Source organism: Cyprinus carpio, chromosome B2 (genome assembly GCF_018340385.1).
Source record: "Cyprinus carpio isolate SPL01 chromosome B2, ASM1834038v1, whole genome shotgun sequence".
Classification (NCBI taxonomy): domain Eukaryota; kingdom Metazoa; phylum Chordata; class Actinopteri; order Cypriniformes; family Cyprinidae; genus Cyprinus; species Cyprinus carpio.
The window spans coordinates 21,980,265-22,006,588 of NC_056598.1; the positions used below are offsets into that span (position 1 = coordinate 21,980,265).

The following is a 26,324-nucleotide window of genomic DNA, read 5'->3' on the forward strand; positions in this document are numbered from 1 at the left end:
TTTAAAAACCAATATAATATATATTTACACAGTGAATATTGCAGTAGGTTGTGCTTATTTCATTTTGTATTTAATCTCCAATAATTTTTATGGGTTTTCTAAGAAGTTTTCAAGGCGGTTTTAACGTGACCTTTATGTAAAAAAAAAAAAGAAAGGTTAATTTGTTATAATAAAACTCAATACCTGGGCCAAAAGTGTCCTAACAAACATTACTTGTTACTTGTGGAAGTGAAGAGATATGATGCACCATCGTCACAGACTGACACCCTGCTCAAGCGCCCCGCTGTGCTGCTTTACTCAACACAGATTTACCGGGCGGAGCTTGACAAAGTTTTGACAGGCCGTTTCCCTGTAGCTGTACGCATGGGAATCTAAGGTAGGCAAAACAGTACGGAGAAATATCTACACGATTGTCAGTTCTGTAATGTTTATTAAATAAACTATTAAGTTTCGGTAAGAGTCTTGTGTTTGTCTCGTCCGCGCAACGTGTCCTTCCAGAACAGACGCTTCCTCTGAGACTAGTACAATCCACAATAACGACAGAACGAGCTGTCAGCTCGAAAAAGGAAAATAATTCTACATTGTTTAAAAATAAAACATAAAAAGCGAGCAAACCAAAGCGCATCTCAACGAATGTTTAATGAAGCGACTGGAACGCGAGGCGTTGACGCGTATGATAGCCTACTGTTTGCAGTTGTTTGTCATCATGAATGATGTCAGTGTCTCTCGCTTCATATTTGTAGTTTACATTATTTTATCATGATACATTGTGTAAACATGTTTTTTTTTATTATGAGAAGTGTAATTGTGATTCCAGAGGGAAAACTAAAGCAGGAAGCTCAGACCTTCCCTAAATGAAGTAACTTGGTTATACGAGGCAAGGACAGTGTTGCCAGATTGAATGGACGATTTCCAGCCCCAAAAAATAAAACCCGCCCACTCCAACAAAAACCTTCCAAAACTTTAACTTTCAAAATAATGTGATAGAGTGTCAATCAAGGTTGATAAGAACCATTTTTAACTCCTATAATGACGACAAAATAATATAAATATAACGCTAGATAAATTTTCCATGGATCAAATAGGGGGAAATACATGAAAGATAATTACCATATGATTAAAATATGCAAGCAGACACTGTTAAAACGGCAATCAAGAAATTAGCCGATACCCTCAAAAAAAAACATGCATAATTTTCAATGTCAACAGTCGGAATTTAAATGCAAAAATATAAATGATCGGAATAAGCAACGTAATTAGGTATTTCACACTCGTTCATGCACACACTATGACAGTCAAAACGGTCATTCATTGATGCATACTGTATGATAATCCAAAAAAAAAAAAGACCAACAACAATGATGCTCACCTTCGTGTCGCTCAATAATTTCACACAGAACTAGAGGAAGTGTTTCGTGAAGTTCAGCCTTATACAGAACTTTGCACAGTCAAAACTAACAAGTCCAGCAGCTTTCAAGGATATACCAATATGTCCGTTTAAAAGATAAAGGACAGGATCGTATATAAATATAAATCATATAAATAGATTTTGATTAAATAATTTAACTGTGCCCTGATCTCGGAGTTGCAGTGATATTAAAGCCTTCGTGTAATCTCTCCCTTAATTGGACGGAAACTCGCCCAATCTGGCAACACTGGGCAAGGATACAGTCATATGATAATATCACTCTTTGTCAGGGCGTCATACATGACCTGCTAAAATAATTTATAGATTTTTACCATTTAAGTACAAACATTATAAACAAATAATGTGGGAAGTAAGCAGATTTAAGTCTCAAAACACAAAATAAAATTTTAGTCAACCTAACTCCATTAATGCTTTATGTCAGCTAATCACAAATAGTCTTCAAAATAGAGGAAGAATATATAGACTTCTTTTACTTTAAAAAATAATAATAATAATAAAAAAAAATTCTGACTGCGAGATAGTTTTAATAATATCTAATAAGAGATTTGATTATGAATGTCTGTTGCATTTCAGGAAAAAATGTTTCCAGTACCTGTTTAATTATGACATGAAAAGGCAAGGTAAGTTTATTTGTATAATACATTTAATACATTGCCTAAAAAAGAAAGAAAAAAGAAAAACACATTTTACTATAAATTAAGAACATGAAGATTGTGTAAAAAAATGGAAAAAGGAAACAAAAAGGAAAGAAGGCAAAAAAAGGGTAAGCATTTATAATTTTATTAAGCATTTATTATGCATATTAAGCATTTATTATGGAAGTGATTATGGAAATTATTTGAACTATAGTTAGATATTTAAAAGCAAGTCATGAACTATTTAATGAACCACTAAAACATGACTGGAGATGATTGTCCATTTCTTCATAATCTGTGGTTGTGATAATTAATTTGACTCTCTGTGGGCCTAGTCTGACAGAATAACATCCACGGACATGAATCCAGAATAGAAGAGTCCACCCCAGAAAATGTCCAGTGAATGACATAGAGCAAGAAAATCAAAGCGAGAGAAAACTCTTTTTATAGGTTTATGTGTAAATGTAAGATATTGACTGTATGTTAGCAAAAAAGGCACAATATTTTAGAATGATTCTAATTAGAATAAGAATATTGTAATTGATTAGCTAATTAGATCAGATTTTCAGAAAATACAAAAAAGCTAGGTCCTTTCAAGGTAAATTTAAAGCATGGTATTTAAAAAATAAACTGCATGAAAAGATTTGTAAGTAGAATTGATTTAATGGTGAATATTCTTCCATAGGTCTGAAAGTTGACAGACAGTAATTAATTCAGAGGAAAACAGCAGATCATTCAGGTGAGCAATATCATATGTCACTGTGTAACACATAAATGCACAACTACTTTTTAGCAACCACATATATAAATGACCTCCCAATTTGTGTCTTGCTGTGTGTTTTTTCCTCTGCTTGTGCTATAGAAAAAAGCAGATTCAATGTCCAGGCTTTCAGACGTAGCTGAGCACTCATCTGAGGTGAGACAGTACATGTTTAAGGGTGTACGAACAGGAAGCTTTCACACTAAGCTGATTAGTTTGATGGAACCAGACTCTCTTGTAATATCTGGGCTTTCATTTGCAATGGTTAGTTGACTATTTTTTTCTCTAGGATAAGAATGGTGAACTCACGGGCAATAATGATGGTCTGTTGGAGAACAGCAAAATTAAGGTTAATGTATGTAAAGCTAATGTATGTTTTGTCTTAATGTACTTGAGAGTTAATATTATGGTTTGATTTCTCAGAGTACTGTTCTGAATCTGCATTGATTGTGCTTTACAATAAATAACATTTCGGAATATAGGCAGACTGCAAGGAAGAATCTGATTTAGTATTATGTAGAAGCTATAGCAGTGGCATGTTTCTGGGAATAATAATTTAATCTTTTCACAGAACAAGCTTACTGAGAGTGAGCTGTCGGCTCTTAATGATCATCCATCAGGCAACAATAAACCAAAGGTCTGTCATCTGATTATAAGCTTGACTTTTATTATGAATGGTGTATATTTATATCCAATACATAGTTTTCACTTTTTATGATGAATGCAAATTTTCTTGGTTTATCAGGGGAAAGCTGCCGTTTTCAGCCAGTTGTTTAAAAGAACTAAAACGTGGACGAGACTCCCTGCAAAAGAGGTAAAACATCTGGTGGAGCTTTAAGACATTAAAATAACCAATTTTAGCCAATATTTTAATTAGTGAGAAGCTGTTTCATATAGTCATATATAATCAGTTATTAGTGTTGAAATGACCTGAACATGAGTCAACAGCACTGAGGTACCAGAATGTTGCTAACATCCATTTTCATCCATTGTGTCTTACATACATGCTTTGCAGACAAAAATAACATTGCATCACACAGTTAGTGTCAGGCCATGAAACTGTACCATTTTTTTACCACTAGGGGGAGGCAAGAGACTTCCTCAGTGAAACTGACCACAAATCAGCCAAACCCTCAGGAGAGGAATCTCACGTCAAATGAGATGCCTGTAGAGAGATACAAAAATTTAAACTAAGGATTATGATCTAATATGAAAGATAATGCAAACTTATAAGAGATTTGTCTCAGGTTGGCTTCACTGCCACCACTGACAGTCTGTCTAGCCAACACAGCAATAAGGTTTGTTGTGATTACAGTACACCTAACATCACATGACATCACACCTTAGACTGAATATCCAGTGTGAATCACATAGTTTGTAATGACACAATAGGTTTGGATTTAAAAATAAGAATTTAGTGCTCTAAGGACACCACAACAGCTCAGATGATCCACCCTGTGTCCACAAAAACATAAAGTAAACTGTATAAAATGTATTGCTATAATTGTGGTAAAGTTTTTTTTTTTTTTTTTTTTTTTACAGTTCAGTCAGTAAAATCATGCTTTGATGTTGCACATTACACAGAATAATGCAACCTGCAATTTTGAAGCTTGTCTTTGATTTAGCTCCCAAATACTGTATGTCTGTTGTTACCTTCCTCTCTTTCTTAACAGGAAGAGCTATCATTACAACATGGAGAGCTCTCAGCTGGCAATCACAACAAAACACAAAACAACAACACCATGGTGTGACAAAACTGCAGCCTTGCATGCAATCATTTATTCTTAAATGAATGTCTTAGAGTTTACATTTTTGCGACTGTCTAATTTTTTATATAATTCGTGTAGCTTTGCATAATGTGCTGGTCTTCTGTCTCTTTACAGGAAGAACCAGCATTGAAAAATGATGATTTTTCAGGCAGTGACAATCTTGTAAGTCACAACGGCAGTAGGTGCATTAACAACAATCACATTGGCCATGTATAATGAATTCAAAGTCACACAAAATGTAATTCTAACTTCATTAGGAGGAAAATTCCCTGTTTAATTTTCTCAAAACATCTCCTGGAGGACCTGAGGATACTTCTGATGAGGTATATTTCTACAACAAAAAATAATTAACATATAGTCTATTTTATTTATCTGTAGGATTTGTATATTTTTTGTATTGCTACTCCTGCCTTCCTGTTGATAATGCACAATAGTTACAAGCTTTCTTGTTGTAGGACAGCCCACCGTTACACATTAAACTGCTGGCCTGTAATGACAATCTATTATATCTCTCCAACAACAACTTAAAGGTGCTTACCACAACCTTTTATTTATATTATATAGTAGGATATATGTATATTATTGTAATGGCTTAGTCACAATAACTGTCCTTTTTGTGCAGGATAACTCAGGAAAGCAAAGTGGCACTTTCCGCAGTTCCCCAAAACCAGCGTTACGTTTTCCTGCTGAAACGGTAAAGCATCTTCCTCTACTTATCACTGTATTTAGATTTTATATCATTTTTAATGAAATTAAAATGAGCGTTTATCCGATATGTGCTGTAGGACCCGCTAAGCGAGCACAGTGAATTTACTGACTGGGATTATAACTTCTTGGACACTGGCATTGAAAAGGTACTTTATCAAATTCATAAAGATTTTAAGTTGCCTGCAAAGTAGATGATATTGTGAAACAAATGCTGAATTGTTTCCTCTATTTGATAGAAATCTGCACCCAGAAAATGCCATGACAAGAAACTCTCTAACAGTAATAACAAAGTAAGCCTCTCTCTCACTTTCTATATAGAGGAGTACTTGTTTTCTCTTCTGAAGGTCACAAAAGTGGCATACATAGGCAGGAATATTGTAGGAAATTGAAGCCCATAATTCTACTTGCCACAAACAGTAGTGGAGTTGGACTTTTTGTTTGCACCTGAAATTATTTACAGTGTCAGTTCACATTCTGCAGTAATTTGTGTGCTGTTCACATTTTTTCAGCTTGTGTCATTTAGAGTGAAGAGAACTCTACCTAGAATGCCCACATTTTCATCCAGTACGCAGGTAGTGTTAACACTTTTGTAAAACATCACTTGATATTTTACATCAAAACAACTATCATACTCTAAAATCTATAAAGGATTCAGATCAAGAAGATATGATTGAGGAGCCAATGGAAATGCAGCAACTGGGGACAACTGAGGTGAGTTATTGTTGCAATGAGTATGTGAATGAGTGTAGATTTTGGACATAGGAGTTTATTGCTCTGCAGTCCTTGACTTATCTGACATATTATTATGCCATCACATAATAATTAATTTCTTATTCTATGAATGTTATAGGATTGTACTTTTGAAATCCTGCCACTGGAGATGGCTGCCTACCCAACAGATTTAAATTTTTTAGAGACAGATGAGGTATATTATTATTATTGTTTCATTATTATGCAGTGATGTGAATTATGATATCTATTTTAACCTTTTATTTCTCTCTTGCTCTCTTTTCACAGGATGATGACCTGATGGACTGGTGGAAAACTGTTGAGGGTGAGTTGGGTCAAATTACCTGATTACCTATTATGGATATGCAAAACTACATGTTTCAAAAATGACTAGTCTCCTAGAAGATCAGCCTGCTAATCTGTATTCAGGAAGTCTTTGTATAATTAGACAAATATAGACAAACTACTACTTGTCCTCACTAATCTAAGTCGACTAAAATTAATCAGTTGGACGACTGGTTAATCTTTGTTCCTCATCCTACTATATTTAGTTTAGATCACTGTTAGCAACTTCATATGACTTGCTGACTTTTAACAGGTTGGAGTGAATGGAATGAAACAGCTAATTTTCAGGAGGACGATGAGGAGCGGTGAGTAAATGTGGATTTTATTTTAAATCATTGTCTAATTGCCTCCACTGATCTTGTTTTATGTTTTGTCAGGGCTGTCGAGGCTGCTGCAGACCGTGTGTTCATGGCCGCCCGTCTCTTTGTCAGTCTGTTCAACCAGCGTGGGGCATCTCTGCAACATCACATTTTAGAGTTGCTTGCTTTGGCAGACACTGCTGACAACTTTCATAAGAAGACTGTGAGTGCAGCTGTTGGAGGGGGCGTAGCTAGTGTGGCAGGGGGCATAGCCACCATTACCGGCCTCATCTTGGCACCCTTCACCTTTGGCACTTCCACTATCGTCACTGCGGTGGGTATCAGTGTGGCAACAGCTGGAAGCATCACCTCAGCCACAGCTAACATCACCGATGCGGTTCAATCCAAGATGGATCGCAAAAAGGTGGAGAAGATGATCCAAGGCTACCAGAATGAGATCAGTGACATCAGAGATTGTCTGGAGTTCATGCAGGTATGTTTAGCATTCCATTTGTGTTTCAACTGTCTGTATGTCAGTCTATCAGTCCATCTGTTTGTCTGTTTGTTTTTCTCCCTGATTGATGTGATTTTATCTTTTGTGTATGTAGGAAGGAATGAACACCCTACAGGAATGGGATTTTAAGGGGTACTCTGAGAGTGTGGTCAACACGAGTCTTAGCCGTAACATAAAGCATGTGATGAAGGAAGGTGGACGAGCAGGAAAAGCCCTTATGATAAACACAGATAGGCTTATCAACACTGTGAAAGTTCTAGGTGTTGCTGGAGGTGCTGCCAAAGCCGCCAGGGCCGTCAGTATCACCACAGGTGTCATGTCCACTCTCTTCCTCGCCCTGGATGTCTTCTTTCTTGCCAAAGACTCCAATGAACTTCGCAAAGGTGCTAAGACCAAATTTGCCTCCAAACTCCGAGAAGTCTGCAAAGAGCTTCAACATGGCCTACTAGAACTAAACAAAGTGAAGACTCAGCTTCAAAAGACCATGGATGGAATTGAAGTGGAAGAGTATGAGGAAGAGGAGGAGGATGAAGACCACTGTGAGTCAGATCCTGTTAAACTGGCTCTACTCGAGCAAGAAATTGATCAGTTGGAGGAGAAACTTGACCAGAAAACTATGCAGCAGCAAATGAACCGAGATGCTGAAAAAGAGATCCCAAAAAAAGAAATAAAATGAGGAGTCAAAGAGATAAGGGGTCTTTCAAGTGAGCCAACATATGGAAACAACAAAAGATTGTTGAAATGAAAGATCTGAAAGGAAAAATGGTAAGTGGGAAGACACAAAGATGAAGAGGAATAAAGCAGTTGATTTGAAAGGACCTGGAAAGATTTAGAATATAGAAAATAGAAGACTTTACACAGAAGTTAAGGGGCTGAAAACCAATTATTAGAGGAACTGAACATTTCTGGATTAATGAGACAGAAATAAAAGAAGCCTATTAACACTCATGTGTTATTCAGGAAAATCAAAGATGATATAGTAAGAAGTAAGAGAAAAACAAGTAGATTTGCGTTTCTTTAAATAAATACCAGTGGATGCAAAGCAGTTCAAGATTCATGTTGAAGTTTTGATTAAGGCATTAGGTTCCAAGTTTTAATTCTATATAAATCAAATGCTGCATCAGAAACATTATGCCACTTAGCATGCATCTTTTATTTCCTGTGTGCTACACACGAGAATCAACATAGATTCTTATTGTAATTTAACTTAAATTGTGAAATATGGTAATAACCATTAAGTATGCAGATGAAAAATTCAAGATGTAATTTTTAGGGTTGTGGGTTTAAAACATACCATTAAACTTTGATATTTAAGGTGTATCAATAAAGTTCATTCTTGTAAGCAATTTAAATAAATAAATTAATGAGAATGTGTGTGAAAAAACAGACAACTGTAAAAATGTGAAGGGCTTATAAGGGTTGAGTCAGAAACTTTACCCTCAACCTATTTCCCACCTGGTTTACAACACACACACACACACACACAAAAAATCTTTTTGTTTCAGTTCCTTCAAGAAGCATCCAAGAAGCATTCTTTTGTGGCTTTACATTAATCAAATTGTTCTTGTGAAAAACAAACAAGGAATCCACATTAAACCAGTACTGACAGAGTGCACTTCTAAGTATCATTTGTAGGTAGAAAGGCATTCGGTAAATCTAGATTTATTTTCTTTATGAGTGCGAGAACTTTAAATGAGCAGTGGTTGGAGCTGACCTAGTGGGTATTCATGTGTTCCAACACATGAATCTGTGGGGTATGTGCAGGTGACCCTAGTTGTAGTGGATTATCCTATTTCATCCTCTCTGCCCACACACACACACACACACAAGTTTTTATGCTGGGCTTTATGCAGCAAAGATGTAATGTTTTTTTGTTATTTTTCTGTATTATTTATTTTTTGTACATGTACTGTATATATATATACATTTTTTTTAATAAAAAAGCATTTTCTGTTAGTCTAATAATATAGTTTGTTTATGATTTGAAATTTATTTTTAAAAATGCTTCCTAAAATGTGTTATTTTTCTTTGGATTTATGCAATGCATAAAAGTTGTTGTTTTTTAAATGAATGCAGAATGCTTTTTTTGTTGTTGTAATAAATAGCCTAACCCTTCTCTTATAAAACAGCAATTTATTCAATCCAAAATTAACGTTTATAGGCAAACATGTTGAAGATTAGCCGACAGGCTGTCGAGTCATTGTTATGAGATGTTTCCTCACTAGTTTATTCAGCGTACTCCAAAATCAAGATAAACATCTATCTATTGACAACAAAATCTCCTACTTCCAGCTCAGTGTTGAGATTTTTCAATTGCTGCATTTGTGACAGGGCCTCATGTTTCTCTGCTTGTGTGTACATAGGCCTAAATGGAGAGGATGCCCTCTGCTGTTGAAGAAAATGTTTGTATATTTTGGGTACTTATACAGTTTATAGCTATTAAGTGTTTATAGTTTTTTTTTAGTAACTATTAAAGTATGAAGGCATCATCTCCTCTCACAAGATAAACATTTGCATGTCCTACAAATCAGCACCCAAACATAAGTAAACGTGCATTCATTAAATAATCAAATGAAGCTAAAATGAAAACTTGAAAGTGCTTCATTGCAGGGGACAGCAACAAGCTATAGCTATAAATAGCTTAACATTTTGGGTTATAAATAACAAGTAGAAATAATCAAGAACCTTTTTTACCCTTCACTTTGTGCTTAATGCTTTGCCTGCATTAATGTTCTGCTTAAACACATTATTTTAGATCGCAAGTTTAAGTAAATACTACTGCAACCTACAGGCTATATTGATTTTCCAGATCCATTAAATAGGTTTGATGTTAAGAAGCAAACTAATGTTATATAATGCTCTTTACTTTATATAACCACGGACTCACTGCCCCTAGGACATACAATTCAGCTCAGGACATACAGTTCTTGCTATTGAAGCATATATTTTAGACTGAGTCACACGGAGAAAAAAGAAACAAGTGTGGGTTAGAGCACTCAAGCAAACGTAAGCATACGCACAGGAAAAGAAGTACAGGGCAAAACAGGACAAGATAACTGTCCAACAGTAAAATGTGTCATCCTTTATATAAAACACAGAATAATAACATATGTATTAAATTATTGGATTGCCACCGACTATTTGAAAACGATCAAACACAGATGACATTTTCATCACACCTGTCTCAATGCAATTACAAACATCATTCGTCCCATTAATTGTGAGATAATCATGAGTGTCTATAGACTGCTCTCATTATTATGAGCTATTCTGAGATATCTGTAGAGACCGCTTTAATTATAGGGGAAGGAGAAAGACACTTAAAATAGATCAAATGGTACACTTTCCTTGATAACCATCTTCATTTGACTCACCAAAAATTCAAGGATCTCGCTGCAAGCCTGTAACTGGCAATAAAGCAAGAGTTAAAGGCATTATGCTAATTTCACTGAGTATGACGTGACTTAAATTCAACCAGCTGGTAAAATACAGTAAATTGAGCAAAAATTTTATACTTTGCCTGTTTTATGTATTTCAAGGCCAATTGCATGAATAGGGATAAATTTGAAAATAACAAGCTACTTCATTTTATACAATTGTCTTCAATGAATTGTCAATGTCTGATTAAATCCTTGCGGAAATATGCAAGATATAGCTATTGCTAATTCTTCTGTTAATGTCAGGTTATTATATTTTTCTGTTATAAAACAATCATTATTTGGTCTATAGTTGATATAAAGAAATTTTGGTAGCACCTTTAAAATAACAGCGAGCAGTTCCTTATATTTATTCATATTTGTTAATGCTTTTAATAATGTATTAACATTAACCAAGAATGATAAATGCATTAGAAGTAATTAATTGTTAGTCCATGTTAATGTAGTTAACTAATGCTAAACAGATAATAGTGTTACAGAGATTGCTTTATTTTTTCAAACACACATCAAGAAAAAACAAAAACAAAACAAAACAATTAAGAGCTACCTCTAAGAATACATTTACAACTAATCTAGTTCATATCTATGCTAATTCACACCAGCATGTTTTACTGTAGGTTCAGTGCACCATTTGGTCATTACTGCCCTTTAAATTCTTACATTTATATCAAATACATTTTGCATCAATGATATACTAAATATACTGTAAATGTTAAATGATAGATGTGTGTTGCGCATGTCAATAACACATTTCTGCTTATATTTATGTCTACAGGAGAGGAGAGAAAGGATGGAGACAAATCTAGACAAATACACTGAGAATAAAATCTGCAATGACTTTTAAAGTGAATGTCCTAAACTCTATTCAACCCAGCATGCTGATGCCACAGGGCTATCATTTGTTTTCCAAACCCCTAATTTCCCACCCACACTTGACTTTTCCCTTTTCTCTGTCTGTTCCTTATTAAATCTCTTTCCATTTCGAATATTGCGGAAGGTTTTTTTTTGTCCTCTGCACTGAACCTTTTGTTCATTCTTCCCTTTTCTACTTCTTTTTCTTTTTGAAGCGTCTGAACTGACTCTGTATTGCCAAAGCTGCCTTTTCTGTTTCTGGTGCATCCAGATCAATGTCAATCTCTTCTTCAGGTTCTTGCGTAGGGTTCTTCCCCGCTTTGTCCGCCGGTTTCTCCTGGGGGGCTGAGGGGCACATGACATAGAAACACTGACAATGTCGATGACATAGTACAAGGATTTTTTTTTACATTTTTGAAGCCAGTGTGTCCTAATTCAGGTTAAATCCTGTTACATAAATTGTTTATACATTTTCATACCACAGAACTGTAAAATATGCAACCATTCTAACATCTCTTAAATTAATATGCAGGGATGTGCTAAAGAAATTATGTATTTTTTAGGGCCGAAACCTGGAAATGAGTTAGCATTTTATCACCTCCGGTTCCATCTACCCAAAGACAATGAGTTTTTTGAATGGATTATTGGTTAAATTGCTAAAAAAAAAAAAAGGCCTGTGGTTAAAACAAGCTTAAGATATTTTCACTTTTTTTCTACAACTTAAAATATATCAGTAATACCCTGGCCCGTAATGATTTTTTAAAGCTTGAATTTTCTTGAAATGAAGGAAACAGATATAATGCATCATGCCGACAGGTCATACTAGGTCAAAACCAGCTGAATCATTCTTTAAAATATCTTCTTATTAGATGAAATATCGCTTCAAGTTATTAGGAGCTCATTTAATTAGCTGGTGTGGTTTGCAACATCAGGGCTTTGGTGAGATGAAAGGGTAAGAGTCAGCTGAATATACCCTGACCTTATGGGAATAACCAACCTCCACTAGATATGCAATAAAGAACGGTCTCTAGAGTAAATGCGTGCATCAGTTCTTGTGGGTATGCGTGTGTGCTTTTTTGTTAAGAGACAGAGAACTGAACTGATCTTTTATGATAAAAATAGTAAAAACAGATAACAATCAGACTGGACTGGTAGACATCTGTTTTGTGGTAGGCTACACTTATATTTGTACAAATTTAAACCTGGCCTTATGTAACTGTACAGTTCTGGCGGAGCTCAAAACATGGAGGTGTTTTCAAGAAGTCAATTATGAAAAATTCAAACGTGGTGTAAGGAAACGCATAAACGCACCTTTTTTATCTGTGGTGGGCCCCTGAGTGCTGTTGGGAGGATCAGATGAACTCTTCTGCAGGAAAGAGATGGCAACTTTCAGGTTTATCGTTGTGTGAAAGCATTCATGCAGTATAAATAAAACAACATTTGTGAATTTTTATGTGGTCTGCCATTAAATTAAAAGCTGATATGGGCTTTCTGAGTCGTGTGTTAGGACAGTGAGCGATAAAGACCCCTTAATCCCCATCGGCTTAATCCTCCTTTTTCAATTCTGTGTGCAATCTGGAACAGTGGCACTCAGCCCTGGAGAGGACCGCCATAACATGCAAGCTTAGTGTGTGTATGTGTGTGTATATTTTATATTATTTTTAAATTCATTTCTCCTTGTTGACATTTTTAGTTGAACGTTCATGAGGTTCACAATATCATGTTTATCTGTTTAAAAATAGGTTAAATAAAAGTGTGCATTTGTATTTTTGCTGAAGATAGAATCCGTCACAATCCTTATGTTGCCTTTTCAATGCGCACAGCATGAGTAAACTACTTGAGGCCAAAATGCATTCAGTATATCTGTGACCTTGCTTCTTCAATTACGAAAACAAATTAGCCTTGAGATGATGCACTAGATTTGAGTTATCCATATAGACACTGACATCCAAAAGGTGTCAATTTAATATTTGCTTTTAGCAGTTAATATACTGCAAATACTTCTTAGTTTCTGTAAATCACAAAATGTCATCAAGAGAGAAGGGAATGGAACATTGCCTAAACACATACACACACATATACACATATTATCCACTCTCTTGCTGCAAGGGACTCTTTCAAATGCAAATCTCTGCAGCCCTCCCTCTATAATCCCCCCCCCCCCCCTTTTTTGGAAAGAAAGAACCTCTTCACCTTACCCTAACTCTGAACTTACCTCGTCTTCCTCTCTCTAGTAGGTTTTAAAGCATACATCCACCATTCTCTGAGCTGTCAGGTAAAATCCCTTTGAGTATAAAAACATGACAACTTTTGTCTCAGGAGATTTTGTTTTCTTGGTAGGCTATATGCCATTCTGTTGTTTATTTTCTGTCTTATAATTTTCCAAAACTAGGTTATATGAGTATTATGGAGGTAAGACTTTTCACACTTCTGGCTTTCACACTTAAAAGACATGATGATGAGGGGGGGAAGATCCCATTCAGCCAGCTGGCTCCCAGTGTGTTGGCTATTACTATTTCTCTGCTACATTACCTCAGCCAGCTCTTTATTTTCACTCTCACACATCAGTGTTAGACACAAGCCTCACGGCACAATCTCCATCTGCTAATTAGCCAAGCTCATATCAGCAAGGTCAAGCTCCCCTGAGCCACTTATTAATTGCCAATTAATGGGACACACAAAAGAATGTAAAGCACCACACTTTCATTTTAAGCCAGGGAAATCTAAGGATTTATATTTTCTCATTGAGTAAAAAGCATTGTAAAATGTAAAATTTGTAAAATTTATAAAGAGTAGATGACATGGTTGTAAACCCACCTCTAATTTCTTTTTAATAAAGATGAAAAACACAACCCTTTTATATTTCGCATCTTTAATTGGAGGTGGCTTGACAGCTAAGCAATCTGATCTTTTATTGAATCCTTTTTTGCCTCAACAATAAATATATTTATCTTAATGTTATAGATGTTTATACTTTTGTTATAAATTTCGAATTAACTTTGAAATTAATCTGCTTTATCAGATTTAAAATAAAAAATGAACACTTACCTCACTCATAGTTCTGAGAGAAGATGAACGTCGGTTTGGGTTCGCGGGATAATTTGTAACGTGACTTTGAAACACTAAAAAAAATATTCAATCGAAATTTCCGTTTTTTCTCCGAGTGATTTAAAATTATGTCAGAACAACTGAAACGAGAATATTATGCAGGGAACTGAATCTCCATCTCTCATCCCGAAAAACACGCCCCTGCTCTCTCTCTCTCTCTCTCTCTCTCTGTCGCTCTCTCTCTCGCTCTCTCTCCCTCTCTCTCTCTGGTCAGTGTACTAGAATAATGATAGTTTTTTATTAAAGTTTTTATTAATGAAATGTTGAAATGTTTCCTTGATTATTAGCCCTAATTAATCAAAAAATAAACATAAACAGGTTATGTTGCTGATGAATTGGTACAACAATTTTCTTAAATTACGCCTATAATCATAAGATTATTAAAATATTTTGAAAACTTCGTCATCATCATCATCATCATCATCATCGATTTATTTATTTGAATTCTTGATTGTTATCACTATTTAATTAAAATACTAATTTTCAGATATGGTCAGACATTGAGCCATACTTTTAGTGGTATAAATAGGCTGTATTTATTACTGATGGTGAATATGCAATTGGTATCATAGCCTAACAACAACAACAACAACAACAATAATAATTCTGTAATTGTGTTCTTCTTCTTCTTCTTCTTCTTCTTCTTCTTATTCTTCTTCTTATTATTATTATTATTATTATAAATGTGTTATGTTGTATTTTGATCTCATTATGATCATTATAAACGTAAATGGCGTATTCATAATAAATATTTTATGTTGTATTTTGATTTCATTATGATAATTATAAATGTAAATGGCGTATTCATAATAAATTTTTGTTTATTATTTGTGTGTGTGTAATGTAACATTAAGCGCCGCTTTGATTGTGGATCTAGACCTACTTCCGGAGAACGAGCGTCTTGCCGGAAAAAGAAAGAGAGAAAAAAGAAAAGAGAAAGGAAAAAAACAGAAGTGCTAACGAGGCAGATCAGCCAAAACATAAACACTGCAGTCACGACCAAAAACGTGACCTAAAACTGCGGGGTTTTTTGGCTCGCCGGTGCGTGAGTGTGTTGAGGGCACATCTCACTGATGTGTCGAGCTTTTGTTTGCGCTTGACTCGAAGGTGAAGGAAGGGAAATCTGCGCAGAGGATTAACAAGTGCGGAGACTTTGGGCCTACAGTAGAGGTAACACAACCGCTCGCTAGTTAGCTCTCCATTTTCTCGCAGCGACCAATGTTTACATGTTGTCAGCAGCACTCGTAACATATCCGTAACTGACGTGTTGAACTTGTGTTTTTCGTGCACGACACGTTACACCATATTTCCTCTACGGGACGTTTTTGTAATCTTAAGGATATATTTATCTTGGTTCAAACTGTAGAACTAACGTTACTTCCCTGCCAACATCCGTGTGCGCTTGCAAAACTGGCCAGCAGCTTTTCTATTTTTGACCAGGGTAACGTTAATGCCTCAAAAGCAATTGCTAAGTTTAGTTAGCACACTAGCTAGTCGCAGCCAGTTTACTGCGCACTATCAAGTTGTTATGTGGCATTAATATTAATACACAAACACCTAAGAGCTGCAATCTAAGGGTCGTCTGCAGTTGGACTCAATTGTTACTGTACAAGGTAATGTCATGGGTATTGCGATTAGAGGCAGGTGTTTACTAGATATTTACTATAGAAGCAGGCTTATTTTGCCACCTTTAGCTTATGTCCGGGATCCTGTCAGTCACTGTCTGGGGTCAGCACCTGTCAAAGTGACAGTGATGTCTTTTTATGTTCATCAGTTTGAATACATGCATTTTGATTAGACCTCTAGTAATTATTTGCTATATGAAATGCCATCGTTAAGTGATCTGTAAAGCATTCTTTAACACTAACCCTCAAATCAATTTTTTTTGTTTTGAAAATAATGTTATCTAGTGAAAATCCAGTGACTGATTGATGGAAGCAAGCCATTTTCTATTTTATTTTTGTAGGGTCTCTTCTGTCAGAAGAGACAGTCAGACAGAATGTGTGATACAGATGGTAAATCCAGTGTCCCAAATGGTAAGTAAATCATGAAGTAAGTAAAGGGGTTTCACCCAAAACTGAAAATTGTGTCATACAAATGCAAAAGACGAAAGAGCTTAAGCAGTATGCCTACTTTTCATGTATGGGGCTTGATTTACCAGGTGGTTCTGATGATCCAGAACCTGGAGAAGGAAGAGAGGAGGCAGATACATCTTCAGCGCCAGAGGCCCAGACCAGTCCTGATTCAGGTATGGAAACAAATAGAGTCCTAACTGTCATATACAGTGCTGTTCATAAGTTTGTGGTCAGTAAGATTTGTTTCATGCTTTTGAAAAGACATCTCTTGTGCTCACTGAGGCTGTAATTTATTTGATCAGTAATAGAGTAAAATTTTGTTATAATTTAAAATAACTATATTCCAATTTTATTTTTTTAAGTGTAATTTGTTCTTGTGATGGCAAGCCTAAATTTCCAGTCTTCAATGTCACACTATCTTTTAGAAAACATCTAATATGCTAATTTGGTGCTTAAAAACATTTATTTTTATTATCAATGTTGAAAACCGTTGTGCTGCTTAATAGTTTTGTGGAAACCAACAGCATTTATTTGAAATGGAATACTTTTGTAATATTTTAAGTGTCTTTACTGTCACTTTTGAACATTTTAATGCATCCAACACACCTTAAAATCATGAACCGTTGTGTATTTTTTATGGAATCTTAGATAATGTTGGAGTCACCTTGACAGCAGGATATGTAAATAAGCAGTGCTCCACTAATTGTTCAAGTTTTCTCTTTACAGCAAATTTGAGTTCAGTCTTAGAGGGAAGTGAGGATGGTCAGGACAGAGCGTTGGCAAACTCTGAGCAGAAGCAGGGACCAGGAGAAGAGGAGGACACCGACAGCATGGATGGCAGCGGTCTGTACTCTCTCACTGAAGAAGGAGAAAGAGAGAGTGAGGGAGGATGGCAGAGAGAGAGAGGAAAAGATGAAAGTAAGAGATCCGCCAGGAAGAGGAATCGACCCAGTGGTGGAGCCACTCGCCTCTCTTCCAGTTCAGATGATGATGATGAAGAAGAGGAGGAGGAAGAGGAGGCTGAGGAAGAAGATGAGCAAGCCATGGAAGCGTGGCTGGGAGCAGACCTGCAGGACCTGAGTCACCCTTCGTGGTGTGCGGTCCCGTCGCTGCGTGCCCGAGAGATCGGCTGTGATTCGCTTCGGTTTGTGAGGAGGGTGTGTGGGGCGCGAGGTCTAGTGCAGAGGCTGGAACTGCAGGGCCGACTGGAGAGACACACGGGCTGCGTGAACACCCTCCACTTCAACCCCTCTGGCACCCGCCTGGCTTCCGGTAGCGATGACCTCCGCGTGGTAATCTGGGACTGGGCTAGCAGAAAGGCAGAGCTGGAGTTTGACAGTGGACATAAGAGCAATGTCTTTCAGGTGAACAAGTGCAGTTCAGCTGACTGCAGTTGTCTGAAGCTCTGAAATCTTTGCATTTTGATTCAAAATTGGCACATTGCTGTGCTGCTCCGAATTTAAGGTCACTGATGGCAAACATTATCTTAAAAAAAAATATATATATATATATATATGTATATGTATATGTATGTGTATATATATATATATTAGTAAAAAAAAAAAATCTAAAACAGTTCCTTTAACCTCTACTGTAACACTGCTGTTCAAAAGTTTGGGGTCAGTAAGTTTTTTATGTTTTTGAAAGACTTCCCAAGGCTGCATTTATTGGATGATATTGGGAAATATAATTACAAACAAGAACTGTTTTCTATTTTAATATATTTAAAGTGTAATTTCTTCCTTTGATTGGGAAGCTGAATTTTTACGCCAGTCATCAATGTCATAATTCTCCAAAATCATTCTAATATGCTGATTTGGTGCTCAAGAAACATTTCTTATTTTTAATGTTTAAAACATTTGTGCTGCTTTGCTTAATATTTTTGTGGAAATAGTATTTTTTTCAGGATTCCTAACAGTATTTATTTAAAATATGTTTTTTTTGTAACAAAGTCACTACTGTCAATTTAATGCATCCTAACTGAAAAGTTATTAATTTCCATATAAATTGTACTGATCCCAAAATTTTAAACATTGGTGTACTTTAGAAGTGTTTAGAATGTGATCAGTAAGTGGTTTAGCTGCTGTCTTATTTTTTTTTCTTTCTTTTTTGTTGGGTTGTTGTTGTTGGACAGAAACCTCATTTTGTGTGGATCCACTAAAGGTGTTAAATCTTAGTTTCAGATGTCCAGAAGAAGATTTTAAAATGTATACATTTAAATCAATGCATCCTCTTTATTAGTTATTATTCTGTCCCCAGGCAAAGTTCCTCCCACACAGTGGTGACTCCACTTTGGCCATGTGTGCCCGAGATGGACAAATCAGAGTGGCTGAGCTTTCTGCCACACAGCGTTGCAAGAACACCAAAAGAGTGGCTCAGCACAAAGGTGCAGCTCATAAGGTATGATCAACCATAAAAGATTTGTTTAATTCTAAATTCAACAGAAATAATTTTTGACAGTCCGATTATTAAAAAATAATGATAACTTCATGGTGTTTCAAGCTGTGGCCATTATTTGGCGTGTATATTAATTGTTCTCAACTTGCTTGTTCCGTGGTTACCTCAAACCAAACAGATTTGAAAATCTGTGACTAGTTGGAGCTTTACAGTCACACACATTCATTAATCAACAGCTTGGAAAATCTGTCACCCAATCAGAATCAAGCATTTAATCATGTCGTGGTGAAAAAACAAAGAACATTTTTTCATATAATATCACAGCTGATATGTTTTATTGGTTTATTGCAAGATATGAAAAGAGTCACATGGGAATGCTTGTGATTAAACACTTTTTTTTCCCCTCTCAGCTTGCACTGGAGCCAGACTCTCCCTGCTCTTTCCTCTCCGCTGGTGAAGATGCAGTAGTGTTCGGCATTGATCTTCGTTTAGACAGACCTGCCAAGTGAGTGCACAGTCATGTCACAAATGTCACAAACAGCCCTAAGATTGCAAAAGGAAAAGAAAAGAAGCACTTCAGTAGAGTGACACAAGTGAACAGGGGTAGGATTAGATATCATACAAAGAATTGTGTCAGCAGCTAGGTGAGTCAGTGGAAGCTTTTGTCACAGGTTATTATATGGCTTACTTAACAGTGGCACTTTTAACACCTCCAATACACTGAAGCTGTTGTATTTATTGAATGTGGCAAACACTGCTAATTGCTTGTTTTATGGAAATGGCTTAATTATTATACTTCCTCAGAGAAGTGATGCTATAAAACTGTAGCATTTAATAGCAAGATATTAAACCCAGCAGTTCAAAGTTTGGGGTCAGTAAGAATATTTTAAAGCAATGAGTTGCCTGTATTCAGAAAATATTTATTATATTGATAGAAAATGTGAGTAAAGTCATTTATGATGTTACCAAATAAGTGCTGTTCTTTCTATGCTGAAAATATGCATCACAGTTTCCTTAAAAATATTAAGCAGCACAAATGTTTCCAACAGTGATGTTAATAAGAAATGTATCTTGAGCACCAAATCAGTTCTGAAGGATCATGTGACACTGAAGACTGGAGTAATGGCTGCTGAAAATTCAGCTTTGCCATCACAGAATGAAATTACATTTTAAAACATATTCATATAGAAAAGTTATTTCACAATATTACTGTTTTTACTGTATTTGTGATCAAATAAATGTAGCCTTTGTTAGAATTTCTATTTTAATAATGGTTTAGAGTATTAGACCCATTTAATTGGGGCTAAATTGGGTCTACTTACCCTTAAAAATATCTAATTATGTGATCTCTTTTTACACTTGCTATTAAAACAGCTCATACTTGGGTCCTAGAAATCCTAAAATCAGCCCTGATTGTCATACTTTTTTTATTTTTTTTTTTTTTTTAGACATTTTCATCCTGCAGCCTAAACGTGAATGTGTTTGATATTCTGGCTTGCAATCCTGTTTCCCTCTTCTCACATTTTTTTCTTTTCTATACTACAAAAATAAAAACAATAAAAGAACTTCAGCTGTAGAAAGAAACAGAAAATAGTTTGTCACATTAGATAAATTAATGTTTTAACAATCAGATTCTTCCTCATTAGATCCCAAAAACATTACTGGCATCTCTTTACACCCCAATTTATAAAAATGTTATTTAATTCTTCAAGGTAAGATTGCGGTTAGAGTAGATGGTACATAGTGTGATTCATAGGATACATTTCATACTTTTGTTCTATGTGAAGCATATAATGTTAACCCATCTTTTTCTTTTTCTTCTTTCTTTAATCTCTCAGCAAACTGGTGGTGGTGAAGGAAGGTGAAAAGAAGGTGGGACTGTACACCATTTTCGTGAATCCAGCCAACACACACCACTTTGCTGTGGGTGGTAGAGACCAGTATGTCAGGTGAGACAAAGATCATCGCTGATATGTCACCACCATTGCACAAGCTGCTTCTGTTGCAGCAGTCAAACTTTATACTTGTTACAGTTTTTTCTCCAAAGGCACCGAGACTGGGCAACTATTGTCTTGCATCATTCACTGCTTCTCTCTCTTCTTCTCCTTATATGATAGGATCTATGACCAGAGAAAAATAAATGAACACGATAATAATGGTGTGCTGAAGAAGTTTTGTCCCTCTCACTTGGTGTCCAGCGAGTCCAAAACAAATATTACCTGTTTAGTGTACAGCCATGACGGCACAGGTAATATGTACATTTAAAACTCTCAGAACGTGATTCATGTATGATTGCTTGCTTTACATTACATGGTTTGTTGTAGCAACATTCAAAGTATGTCACTGTTGAACTTTCTTTCAGAACTGCTGGCAAGTTACAATGATGAGGACATTTACCTTTTTGACTCCAGCCACAGTGATGGAGCAGATTACCGCAGGAGATACAAGGGTCACCGCAACAATGCTACAGGTACTTTCTATTTGATTTCATTGCAGTATAGTGCTTGCATCACAATTTGCTTGCATGTTATAACCAATACAAACTCAGTTTTTGTTAAAAACAGTTCTTAATCCTCATCCCCTCTTTTCTTATTCCATCTGCTATTGGGAAATCCTCCTTCAGTGAAGGGAGTTAACTTTTACGGTCCCTGTAGTGAGTTTGTTGTCAGTGGCAGTGACTGTGGACACATCTACCTGTGGGATAAGAACTCAGCTCGTGTGGTTCAGTTTATGGAGGGAGACCGGGGAGGAGTGGTAAGACACTGTCACTTCACTAAATTGAACTAGATCATTGAAATTCCGGTTTGAAAAAAAAAAAACGTATGTAAATAATGCTCCCTTTCTGTGTTAGTGAACTGTCTGGAGCCACATCCTCATCTTCCAGGTTTAGCCACCAGTGGTTTGGACCATGATGTGAAGCTATGGGCACCCACTGCTGAGAATCCCACAACACTAAAGGGACTTAAAGAGGTATACTTTATATATATATATATACTGTGCTATGAAAGATGTTATCCTACATTGCATCTCACATAAAATTTAGTGCCCTTATTTGTGTCAGATTTACACTACTGTTAAAAAAAAAAAAATTGGGAGATTTTTTTTGTTTTGAGTCTCTCTTGCTCACCAAGGCTGCTATAATTTGATCAAAAATACAGTAAAATAGTTATATGAAATATTATTACTACTACTAGTATTTACAACAACTGTTTCTATTTCAGTATATTTCAGTATACCTCTGATGGCACAGTTGAATTTTTAGCATATTTTCAAGATTGAAAAAATCATTGCCTAATGTTAATGTTATTACCCTTTTAATCTGATAGTGCTGAAAACCTTAAATATTTAAAATGATCATTTCTGGGTCTGAAAATGTAATGGAAATTTACAAGAATTAAATATTAAATTAAATAATGCTTTGATTTGTTTTTTAGCCAACCCTGTATGTAAACTACTGTTCAAAGGTTCTGCGTCAGTAACATTAAAAAAAATAAATAAAATATATATATATCCTAGAAAAAGTATCATGGTTTCCTCAAAAATATTAATAATAAAAAGATACCCGAGTATCATATCAGCATATTGGATTTCTGACAGATAGATTTCTTGCCATCACACATAAATAAATTAGGCAACAGTTATTTTAAATTGTAATAATATTTCACAGGTTTACATTTTTTTTTCTGCATTTGTGGTTAATTAAAGGTGCTGTATGTAGGATTGATACCGAGTGGTTGAATAGGTATTGCAGTCAAAATTCAAAATAATGGAGAGGGTTTTTTCACCCGGCCCCCCCTCCTCAGACTTGAGCACACTCAGGTTGCCAGATTGACAACATCAACAGGAACGAGCGCACTTGACGATGAATGAAATGAAATACGCTGTGTTTTCCGCCAACTGGCAACCCGAGATGCTGAAATACAATTGACCGACATTCCGGCCCGGAACACACATTTTCAAAGGAGAATAACTGAATTTAGCTTTGGTTTTTTTTTTGAGATGGTATGTTATGTTAGCTTGTTTTTTTTATTTATTATATGATATTATGTTATTTTTTTTTTTTGGTTTAGTAGAGTAATTAAATTAAATAAAGCACCTTTAAAGTAGACTTGGTTAGAAGAAATATCTTTCAAAAAACAAAAAAATATTATCCAAAGTTTGATTGCAAACTTAAACAGGTGAATAAATATTTTTGGTAAAAGCAATAAAACAAATGTTTTATATTTTATCATGGCTATTTAGGTAATGAAGAAGAACAAGCGAGAACGGGATGAAGACAGTGTTCGTCATGGTGACCAGTATGACACACAGCTCCTCTGGTTCCTAATGAGACACATGAGAAACCGAAGACCTCAGAGGGTGAGAACTTGCATTTTTAGGATAATTTTCAGTACCAATATATAGTCCAGTCCATTTCTATGTATTGAAGATACTTTGTACAAAGCAACATGCTACTATCTAAAACTGAAACCACTCAAATGGTAGCGTTTTTGTTCCCTCCTACATTTAACCTACCATTGATGCGTGTTCAACTATAAATAGAATATCCTCGCAATGCTTCTTCAAACTATTGTTTTAACTGAGAAAAGAACCTAACCTCATCCTACATGATCTGATCTCTTCATAGCCAGGAAAAAAAAAAACTATACACTGATAGCTTCTCAATGTTTTGCTCCTTGTAGGCCCGGCGAGGGGAGGGAGGAGAGGGCGACACAGATGAATCTTGGAGCTCACCAGATTCCTCTGATGAAGAAGAAGGAGGGCCAGACCATGTGCAATGCATGTCCTCCTGAGCCACACACCCCCCCACACACACACGCTCTTTGCCATATATTTAAGCACATACATTCTAGTAACCCACTGGTACACAACTAGACACTGAAGGGCCAGCAACAAACACGCACACAGCTTTATATATACATACACACAATTTGAGGGAGATTAATATGGCTTTATGCTCCACACACACAAATGACATCATTAGGGGAAGAACTGATACTGAGATTTCGTATTTTTGATATATTGTTAACCACTCTGATTTTACATGAACATGGACACAGGCGCATTTCAATTCCAGTTTTACAGCATATCACAAGGAAGAATACAACCGGTGATCGAGAAATATCACCTCAACTGTTTTGCTGCCTTAGTTTATCAACAACAACGAATTTTAGAAGCAGCGTTTTGCTGCAGCAGTCGTGAGGCGGAGAAGAGGAAATTTCTCATCTGTGCTGTAGTAAACAGTCCCACTTGAAGCTTTTCTTTCACAGCGATGTGTTCGCAGCATGACAGGACAGTACGGACACTCAAAGCCTGTCCTTACGCAGATTTCTGAGAGGATGAGTGTCACTTGTTCTAAAAACCAGCACCATCTTTTACTGGCCTCATCAGTTTTCTCCAGTGATCTGAACTGCTTATGTCTCCATGTAAGACTGAGCTGACGTTTGTTATTTTTGGACTGCAATCTTTGTTCATCGCAGTGATAGACTGTCATGGGCTGTCTGGCCATCCAATCCTGTCTTGTGTTTGATCTCTTCTCCTGTGTCTGTGTGTGTGTGTGTGTGTTTGCTGAAGCCAGGCACAGCAAATTTTCTTGAGGGCAATCATGCCCTCTTAGATCTGACTGAAGACACAGAAGATGAGCCAGAGCTGCTTAATCTGGTTCTGGTTTTGCTCTGTTCTCTCTCTCCCATGCTACTGAGTGCACTTTAATCAGGGATCTGCTTTGAGTTTTGAATCTCTAAGACGAGTGTGCGCTTAGGGAGCATGCAATACTTGGATTAAATGTGTTAATTTAGCTATTTTTTTTTTTTTGCCCTGAAATTTCCCAAACTTACTGTGGACTTTTAAATTGAATAGAGATTTGACACCAGCTGTTTGGTTTTTGGATTTGCACTTGGGTGGAGATACTGAATGGAGTTCTTGAAGATATTCCTAATGGCTAAAAATGTCACTCTCCACGGACTACTGTCGTCTTCTCAGCCCTGTCCTGTAAAAATTGAGAGCAAAGACGATGATGTGCTCAGAGCCAGTGATTTGTTGAATACATGTTTCTTCCACTGTCTTTTGCTTGAATACGCATTCTCGAGATCTTTGCCTAACTATACGGTGAGGATCAAATGTAGCAGGATGTCCTGTGTTTGCCAGAGAAAGGCTAAGCCCTCACAAACCCATTTTTCATAAAAATGGTGTCTGTTCTTTGTCAGTATTTGGATTCAGCTGGTTAAGAGCAAACATGGATGGACTGTGACCTGTTGAGACTTGCATGTGGAAAGGAATGATTCATTTCAGAAGGATGGGTCAGTGGCAGGGGAGGGATCGCACTTGTGGGGTACGCTGGGTGGGGTAAGGAGCTTGAATTACTTTGACCCTTTTTTCCTTCTTCTTTTGTGAGGGGAATAAAGTATAAACTTTTCTCTTTTTGTATGAGAAGAATAACTTAAATGACTATATGTATATACAAATATATAAAGATCTATATATATAACCTGTAAAAATCATCTTCAACCCTTACTCTTTCAAAGGGTGTCTAAATTTAATTGGTATTTGATGCAGAGGTTTATATTGTATAAGACAAAATACTTTTTAATGAATGGAAACATTGGATATATTTTTTCTTTCTTTTTTGGGGGTGGGGTGGGGATTACAACCCTAATTGTCACTGAAATTAAAAGCATTAGTCTCTGTTAATGTTAATTTTCTCATTCTCACTTGTCTGCTCAATGTCCTAACACTGGCATGTATTTTTTTTTCGATCTGAGTTATCCCACGCTGCCTAGTATTGTGTTCTTTCAGTTCAGACAGCATGTACTAATTGTGCAGTAAAAAAAAAGAGAGAAAAATCTGTTCCTTTGTTTCTGACCATGTGCCTTATTATTTCAAGTGCCTTTATTTACTGTAAATACAGGAAGAATTTATTTTCTGTGTAACCAACTTAAGGCCAGCATACATTATGTAATCAGTTTATGTATTAATTAGTGCTATTTAATTAGTTGTATGGATGATAACAGATACTTGTATTCTCTTTCACTATTTGTGTATCCTGTGGTTAGACAGAAAATAAATGACACGCAATTTATTTATATTATACATTTAATTTCCACAAACAATACAAAATTGCCTAATAGGGGACATGTCATGTACAGTCATGACATTTGATTATTTAGTTATGTAATTGAAATCTAAAAAAAAAGACTTTATAATAAGGTCACATTAACTTAACATCAGTTAATGCATTAGCTACACAATGATCTTATTTAAAAAGAAT

The 26,324-nt window shown here is 36.0% G+C and overlaps 3 protein-coding genes across 7 annotated transcripts; 2 read left to right on the plus strand and 1 right to left on the minus strand.

Moving 5' to 3' along the window:
• Positions 1-248: 248 nt before the first annotated feature.
• On the plus strand, positions 249-7,951 carry LOC109103349. Of its 5 annotated transcripts, none has more exons than XM_042718653.1 (21): positions 249-376; positions 2,003-2,049; positions 2,750-2,803; positions 2,927-2,980; positions 3,114-3,179; positions 3,396-3,461; positions 3,570-3,638; positions 4,498-4,569; positions 4,708-4,755; positions 4,851-4,916; positions 5,049-5,123; positions 5,216-5,287; positions 5,379-5,447; positions 5,538-5,591; positions 5,811-5,873; positions 5,950-6,012; positions 6,152-6,226; positions 6,319-6,355; positions 6,629-6,680; positions 6,753-7,167; positions 7,283-7,951. In XM_042718653.1, the coding sequence occupies exons 4-21, from the start codon at positions 2,942-2,944 to the stop codon at positions 7,862-7,864; spliced, it is 1,983 nt and encodes a 660-aa protein (XP_042574587.1). In that variant the 5' UTR covers positions 249-376; positions 2,003-2,049; positions 2,750-2,803; positions 2,927-2,941; the 3' UTR covers positions 7,865-7,951. The 5 variants fall into 5 exon arrangements, with proteins under 5 accessions (XP_042574587.1, XP_042574588.1, XP_042574591.1 ...); XM_042718654.1 differs by having other exon boundaries at positions 3,114-3,173; XM_042718657.1 differs by having other exon boundaries at positions 2,927-3,179; positions 3,570-4,122.
• Positions 7,952-10,245: 2,294 nt separating this feature from the next.
• LOC122136248 (Purkinje cell protein 4-like protein 1) lies at positions 10,246-14,741 on the minus strand. The gene is made up of 3 exons (XM_042718663.1): positions 14,526-14,741; positions 12,789-12,843; positions 10,246-11,822 (listed from the first exon to the last, which is right to left on the minus strand). The coding sequence occupies exons 1-3, from the start codon at positions 14,532-14,534 to the stop codon at positions 11,671-11,673; spliced, it is 216 nt and encodes a 71-aa protein (XP_042574597.1). The 5' UTR covers positions 14,535-14,741; the 3' UTR covers positions 10,246-11,670.
• Positions 14,742-15,463: 722 nt separating this feature from the next.
• LOC122136246 (DDB1- and CUL4-associated factor 8-like) lies at positions 15,464-25,903 on the plus strand. Its single transcript, XM_042718658.1, has 13 exons — positions 15,464-15,755; positions 16,552-16,621; positions 16,747-16,833; positions 17,387-18,024; positions 18,920-19,060; positions 19,468-19,562; positions 20,896-21,006; positions 21,175-21,305; positions 21,420-21,527; positions 21,681-21,811; positions 21,908-22,027; positions 23,300-23,416; positions 23,740-25,903. The coding sequence occupies exons 2-13, from the start codon at positions 16,585-16,587 to the stop codon at positions 23,848-23,850; spliced, it is 1,827 nt and encodes a 608-aa protein (XP_042574592.1). The 5' UTR covers positions 15,464-15,755; positions 16,552-16,584; the 3' UTR covers positions 23,851-25,903.
• Positions 25,904-26,324: the final 421 nt, after the last annotated feature.